The sequence below is a fragment of the Phycodurus eques genome, chromosome 5 (assembly GCF_024500275.1).
Source record: "Phycodurus eques isolate BA_2022a chromosome 5, UOR_Pequ_1.1, whole genome shotgun sequence".
Classification (NCBI taxonomy): domain Eukaryota; kingdom Metazoa; phylum Chordata; class Actinopteri; order Syngnathiformes; family Syngnathidae; genus Phycodurus; species Phycodurus eques.
Genome location: NC_084529.1, coordinates 23579941 through 23587770, shown reverse-complemented (window position 1 = coordinate 23587770; position 7830 = coordinate 23579941). Strand labels below are relative to the sequence as shown.

At 43.3% G+C, this 7830-nt stretch overlaps 1 protein-coding gene across 1 annotated transcript; it reads right to left on the bottom strand.

Annotated features, from left to right (window-relative positions):
- Window positions 1-537: 537 nt before the first annotated feature.
- On the bottom strand, window positions 538-5964 carry adm2b (adrenomedullin 2b). Its single transcript, XM_061677603.1, has 2 exons — window positions 5732-5964; window positions 538-1004 (listed from the first exon to the last, which is right to left on the bottom strand). Exons 1-2 carry the CDS (start codon window positions 5839-5841, stop codon window positions 635-637), a joined length of 480 nt encoding a protein of 159 aa, XP_061533587.1. The 5' UTR covers window positions 5842-5964; the 3' UTR covers window positions 538-634.
- Between the last annotated feature and the right edge of the window lie 1866 nt (window positions 5965-7830).

Genomic DNA, 7830 nt, shown 5'->3' with positions numbered 1-7830 from the left:
GTACATACTGGTTTTGGAGAAACATATGCTGCCATCCAAGCAACGTCTTTTTCATGGACGCCCCTGCTTATTTCAGCAAGACAATGCCAAACCACATTCTTCACGTGTTACAAAAGTGTGGCTTCGTAGTAAAAGAGTGCGGGTACTAGACTGGCCTGCCCGCAGTCCAGACCTGTCTCCCATTGAAAATGTGTGGCGCATTATGAAGCGTAAAATACGACAAAGGAGACCCCGGACTGTTGAACAGCTGAAGCTGTACATCAAGCAAGAATGGGAAAGAATTCCATCTGCAAAGCTTCAACAATTAGTGTCCTCCATTCCCAAACGTTTATTGAATATTGTTAAAAGAAAAGGTGATGTAACCCAGTGGCAAACATGACCCTGTCCCAGCTTTTTTGGAATGTGTTGCAGCCATAAAATTTTCAGTTAATGATTATTTGCTCAAAACAATCAAGTTGATCAGTTTGAACATTCAATATTTTTTCTTTGCAGTGTATTCAATTAAATATAGGTTGAACATGATTTGCAAATCATTGTATTGTGCTTTTATTTATGTTCAACACAACGTCCCAACTTCATTGGAATTGGGGTTGTATAATGGGTAATGAAATACTAAACTGACTAAATCCAAGTGTCAGCCGTAGCTGTGGGGACTACGAGGGTTGATTGGGGAGGAGTCTTCCCTGCCGCTGCGTCCAATCAGCTGGTAAAGACGATGGCTGAGGTTCTGCACCTGACAGGTGCCCAGGACGCAACCCGCCCTCATCAGCTGGCCATGGGCCCTTCGGCCGTTGGCATGGCGACGTCCTCGGGACCTACCACGGTCGCCCGGCCGCATTTCCTGCTCTAGTTTGAGCCACCTCGGCGGGGGCTCCTTCTTAAGGAGGACTCGCCAGATGAAACGGCTCTCTGCCAGGGTGATGGTGTTGTCAAGGGCAATGGACTGACCGGACGTAGGTGGCATTGTGAAAGAAGGCATCATGTGCTTGGATGATTTGGATAACCTGAAAAACACAATAAAACTTTGTATGCATTTTATGGCTTCTGCACACGACCCCCCCCCCCCCCCCCCAAAAAAAAACAAAAACAAATTCAGCTTTAGAATAGAGTTGAAAGTTCTGCTATTGGTCTATAAATCACTAAATGGTTTAGGTCCTGAATACAAGAAAGAAATGCTAATGGAATATAAACCCAGTAGAGCTCTGAGATCGACAGACTCAGGTCAACCAATGGAGCACAGAGTCCAAAGCAAACATGATGAAGCAGCGTTTCGCTATTATGCTGCACACAAATGGAATAAGTTGCCAGCAGAAGTTATGTCAGCCCCAAGTGTGAATGTTTTTAAGTCCCGGTTAAAAATCCTTTTTTTTTTCATGATTTTTAGAGCATTTCCACTTTTAAATGATTTTTCTTGCACTGTACGCTGTTTTAATTGTACTCTTATTTATTGGTTTTGGTTTTGAAATGCTTTTAATCCTGTAAAGTTACCTTGTGTACGTTTTTGAGCAACTAACTGAAGATCTACAGAAGAAAATAGCAAACCGAGAATAGGCAGGGTTTCGCTGTAAATGAACACATGTAAGGCTTCCTCTGAAGTTATGACACTCGACTGATTGTTCGCTTTATCATCTTCACGAGGCCAAATGCCGCTTCATCAGAAGATAAATTACTAGACCCAAAATAAAACTCGTGGACCTTGTGTGCTATGCTGCTATTGCCAAGCATCCGTCTTTCCAGATAATCAGCAATAGAATCAGAGGGTTGCACATGGAGCGGCCCAAAAAACAAAAACATAAACAAAAAAAGGCAGTGTTAAAAGTGTCCTCCACTTACTCTTGAGAGGGAATTTGAAGTACTTTCCTCCTGACATCCCCGCTGTCTCGCCTATCTGTGATCATCACAATACGCTTTGTAAGTATATCGGGTCTTCCTCACGAGCGGGAGATCGACAGACGGATCGGTGCAGTATCTGTATCGGTCTGTCGTAGTTAAGGAGCTCTCGGTTTACCGGTCGACGTAAGTTCCTACACACACCTACGGTCACGAGCTGTGGGTCGTGACCGAAAGCGGATACGAGCTGCTGAAATGAGTTTCCTCAGCAGGCTCTCCGGGCTGTTCAGGAGAGGCTCAGAGGTGGCATCGAGTTTGGATGGCTCCTGGAAGCCTCCCTCATGTGGTGTTGCGGGCACATCCAACTGGGAGGATCCCCCGTGTACGACCCAGGACACGTTGGAGCGATTATGTCTCCCTGTTGGGCGCGAAATGCCTCAGGATCTCCCCGGATAAGTTGGACAAAGTGATTGGGAGAGGGAAGTCTGGGCTTCCCTGGTTAAGCTGCTGCCCCCCTGCGACATGACCCTGAATAAGCGCAAGAAGATGGATGAATGGATGGGTGGGTGGATTCTGATTTATGGTCTAATTTGTTTACACTACAAGCTTTTTTTGTTTGTTTGTTTTAGTGTGAAAATAGCGCCAACATGCCTGTAAGCTCTATCCTGTAAGAAATCCTGACTGGTATTCTGATCTCTCTTCTGGTTGCACATGCACACGCACACGCACGCACACACACACACACACACGCACAGACAACTGATATTTTGCCCATCTTGAAACTAAGCATACAAGAAATATCTCCCTGAAAACTCACTGTAACGATGCCCATAAGCAACCGTTGACCAGTAACGAACCATATTTTTCACCTCTACAACTTTCAGAGTCACAGGAAGGCTTGAGCTGACTACACCATGGACTGGTCACCGGTGGACTGAGGGCAATTATGAATGGGGCATTGAGTGGGAATTAGTCCCATGCTCCGTTTCATTTTAAGAGCAACAATGTAATTCTGCAAGCTGATCAACTGCGTAGGACACAACGGATAGTCAGGGAAAAGTCCAGCTGTATTTTTGCTCCTTCTTTTGGAACAAGCGTTGCAAAGAAAAGAAAAAAAAAGCCGATAGCTTAAAAAAAACACCATACATGTGGGCGGGAGCGATGAGCTGCCATATAGCGGGGGAATCTTGATTTTTACAAAAAGAAGAGCCCAACTATTAATTATTCGTAACTAAACTGCATCATGCTGTCTGTGATCCCTCGAGTGAAGCTTCCCCCAGTTTGAGAGCTCAGCATGAGCTTCTTCACACACACACACACACACAACTACTTGGAGGCCCAGAATTTCACTCCTCCTCTAGGTAATGGCTCCATTTGTTACTTCCTCCGTCACGGTCCTTAATTCCAAGAGGATCTGTCCATGTTTTACTTTCCTTTCTGCTTTCTACTGTACTTGTTGCCAGTGACGGTATTATGTTAAATCCGTCACGCTCAATCCCAACCTCTTCTTTCCCACCAGCCGCTGATTTTCAGTGGATCCCCTGCCGAGCAAACTTTTATGAAGCTCGTTTCCCCCCCCCCTTACGTAATAGTTTGAGAACAATGTCTCACTGCGCAACGTTAAAAAATAAACCAGGAAAATATTATTACAGTCATAAATATGCTCCTTTTCAATGAAGTTGCATTATTGCTTATTGATGACATTCACATAAAAACACGTCGTGGTCGACCTCGTCCGTGAGACGGCCCCTCGCTAAGCACGTGTCCTTGTCCCAAATCCCGCTAAATCACCCTCACCTCCGTCTCACCTCTGGGCCGCTGAGAGGAATGACCTCATTCCTCGTTCTCACCACTTCGTTGTGCTGCACTGCAATGCCTGAGAGCCTTTTGTGCTCCTTTGTCACAAAACCTGTTAATTACATTCTGAAAAATATTCACACAATATAATTTAAAATATATATTTTTATAATGTGGACAATTAGGTGGTCTAAATAATGTAGTGGGACCTTGACTTTTCAATGCCCGAACTTACAAGTTTTTCAAGTTACGAGCCATCAATTGTTTGTGTTATTTTATTTTGTATTTTTTATTTTTTTTAATTCTCTTTGTTGTGACCAAAAATCAAGCAATTGATGTACTCTAATGCCCTCATATGTGGGCAAGGAGAGCCACAATTTCCGATGCACTTTCAGCCATTTATTGAACGGGACAAAAAGTCAACCACACAATTACAAAATGAGAACTCACACGCAGACCATCAGGCCAACCTGACTTCCGGCTTCTGATGTCACTTACTAAGCCACGCCCCTTAGAAGCAGACATCCAACACGAATCCTACAATACGTACAGTAATTTTGCTAAAAAAAAAAGCCTATCCCAGCTGACTTCAGGTGAAAGGCGGACGACACCCTGAACTGGTCGCCAGTCAGTTGCAGGGCACACAAAAACATACATGGTCGGTTAAGCGAAGACTATAAATTGCCCGTAGGTGTGAATGTGAGTGTGAATGGTTGTTTGTTTAGAAGTGCCCTGAAATTGGCTGGTGGTCAGTTCAGGGTGTACCCCGCCCCTTGCTCAGAGTCAGCTGGCATAGGCTTCAGCAACCCCACGACCCACAGGATAAGCGGTCCGGAAAATTGATGGACGAATAATGCAGTTCTATTTTTCAAAAACACATTACAAAGAAATGTAAGTTTTTTTGGGTGGGCTGGAATGCATTGATGGCATATCATTTATTTCAATGGGAAAAACTGATTTGATGTACGAGCAAATTGAGTTATGGGCTTGGTCATGGAAAATATTAAACTAGCAAGTCTATGTTCTACTGTACTTAAAGTCAACTGAACAAATGAAACTATTCAGTTACTGTATGCCTCCAGGACACTGGGCCTAAAAAAAGAAATAATAAAATCAATTATTAAAATAAACTCATTGCAACTCATCCATCCATCCATCTATTTTCTACCGCTTATCCGAGGTCGGGTCGCGGGGGGAGTAGCTTCAGCAGGGACGCCCAGACTTCCCCCTCCCCAGCCACTTCGTCCAGCTCTTCCTGGGGGGATCCCGAGGCGTTCCCAGGCCAGCCGAAAGACGTAGTCTCTCCAGCGTGTCCTGGGTCGTCCCCGGGGTCTCCTCCCGGTGGGACGTGCCCGGAACACCTCACCGGGGAGACTTCCGGGAGGCGTCTGAATCAGATGCCCCAGCCACCTCATCTGGCTCCTCTCAATGCGAAGGAGCATCATTATTATCATGATAATAAATTGGCCATAGCAAGTTGGTTGATCACAAATCCTTATATATTATAAATGCATATATTATTAAAAGCTATTTATACAATGTACATTTTACTCATCTCGTTTTAATTTTTTAGAAAACAATGTTTTCCAGCTCATCCATATAAAACTACAATAGATCAAAAAACCTCCACAAAATAGTAATAATATATATTTTTTAAAACAACCTTTACCAAATGTCAAGTCTTCTTCGAGGTGAGTGCCTGCTTATTAAAATCTATACGGTGAGTATAATTACTAGTAACATTTTACACATTTAGTTTTTGTTATAAAAATGCTTTTCAGTTTATCTACACGAAACTACAAGATATTTCAGTTAACATCCATAATGTTTTCTTTTTTTGTTTGTTTCTTCCCCCCCCCCCGTCTCTCCCACAGATATGAAAAAGGCAAAATTGGGGGTCACCCTATTACTAAAGTGACTCATGGTTATTTATTTTTTTACAAGTAAAATAAATGTAATTTACTCCCCATATCATCAAAGTCTCAATATTTAAGACCGCATCAAGTAAGAAAAGTGGCCACATTGTCACGTCGCAGGTACATTTAACTGAATGAAAATGTCCTTTTCATGTCCGCCTCTACAAGCTCATTACAAGAAGTCTTACTTGTGTCTGCTAGTCTGGAGGTTTTGCTGGCTCAGCGGCACTCGGGTCTGGGTCTCCGGGGTCAGGAGGCCGAGCAACAGACAGGTCCACGTAGGCAGCAGCGCACACATGACGGCGCAACGGAGTCACGGTAACCGCTTGGTCACGCAGCAAAAAAACGGTGCGGTAAACTCACAGGTTGTGCTGACAGAACAACAGCAACTGTCCCCTGAGTGACTTCTGTCTTGAGGAATTTCTTGTATTCGACTTCTCGGTAGATGACTAGTGCTCTTTTATTGGAGAGCAGCTGGAGTCATTTGGGCTTTCTTGCTTAGAAAGTCTGATCGAGGAGGGAGCGAGTGGAGAAGGAGGAGGAAGGCTTACTGTGTCCTTTAACAAACCCCTTGAACAACACCTATACAACCTCAGCACAACACTGGCGTCATATAGTTAACTGCATTTCATACAAAAATTGCATGTTCATGACCCTTGCGAACGTTGGAGGCTCTCTATGGGAATTAACATGGATAAACCAGGAATTAACCAAATTGACGGCTAGGTCTTAATGGGGAAACAGTACACCGGTACATTGACATATTGCCATTTACAGTATGAGCTGTGGCTTAGTTCATATTTTTGCTTTGCGGTGGGAGTGAAAATTTGAGATACGAGCGAGCTTCAGATGCACTTGAGTGAAATGAAAAACATATGGAGCAATTAAGGTCCTGTAATGACCTTGCTTGTGAGCCAGGAGCGCTATATACAGTATCGATCTATACGCTAATGACAAAACAAAATGTGCATACAGTGGACCTGCATACTCGTGGTTCGCCACTTGCTGATTCACCTATTTGCTGATTTTTTTTGGGCAATATTTTTTCCTAATTTTTTCCACTTATTTACAGTTTGCATTTCGTTTCTTTTTCTCTTATTTATTTAAAACATTTATTCACAGTACCTGCTCATTCAATAATTTTCGGGGTTTAAAAAAAAGTGTGTCTGTGTGTGTGTATATATATATATATATATATATATATATAAAACCCTGGAACAATGAGTTCCTGCAACCTATCATCGCAGAATACACCACCACACCACCTCATTCTGTATTCGACAAAGGTATCCACTCACGTTGTCTGTTGCCATACACTCGCACGGATCGCTGCGTCCTCTTCCGCATGGGAGATGTCTCCGCCGAGACTGTCATCATGCCGCATTTAAAGGGAATGAGAGAAGGCGCTTTGATTTGCAGCGAATGAAGTCGGCTGTGTTCCCTCCCACAGCGGCCAGACCGCCCTTTTTTTTAAATACGCGGGCTCGCGCGCATCTGTCAAATTACGAAAACCCGAAGTAACCTTCCTCGCTTCGATTTACTCCGCCCGCTGTGTCGGATTTACGCCAGTCATGAAAACAGGACGCAACATAACACCATGCGACTGTGCTATGTTTCATCATCAGGAGAAGTTCATAATCAATATTTATCAAATCAATTAAAAATATACAGACAAAAATAAAAAAACAAAGAGAGAACATGGAAAAACAAAAAAACACACACACAAATTGTAATAAATTACCACAAACTCAGCAGAGATGCTGATTATTAAATGCAATAACGTGTGCCAATCATTACGGTTGTGCTCGTTGAAGTTGGCTTAAAAATGTTTCAACTCTGACCGACCAACTCGATGAATGAAAAATGCTGATGTCATCAATGGCCATCTCGTCAAATTTGAAATCCGATTTGTTAAAAAAAACAGTCGCGTTGCTTATAGTTAAGGTTAGACCGGCCAGAACAATTGATTCTGAAGGATTAGATTGACATTGCAGCACATAGAGACTAAAATTGATTGGACAACCAAAAAAAATCTGACATCCACTCGCATGTACTGGAAGCAGTGCAGTCAAGAGAAATGCTGCAAAATGAAGAGTGTTTGGGACTTTGGGGAATAAATTACCAGATTTTCATGAAACAAGTATTAGAATCTAGGTTGTAAATGTAGGTTAGTGCTTCTGATAGCGTTCAGGCCAGCAAAGAAAGCCTTGACTGCCCACCCGACCGCCCAGCCCTGGTTTGAAGTCTTCGGGCCTCCTAACTTTCAGCCCCAAAACGTCCAAATTAG

What these genes read in the sequence shown, in the direction of transcription:
- adm2b (XM_061677603.1), bottom strand. Translation starts at nt 5,841, where the DNA reads ATGTGTGCGCTGCTGCCTACGTGGACCTGTCTGTTGCTCGGCCTCCTG. An exon ending in CTCCAGACTAGCAGACACAA is followed by an intron (nt 1,005 to 5,731) that starts GTAAGACTTCTT and finishes TGTGTTTTTCAG; the next exon opens with GTTATCCAAATCATCCAAGC.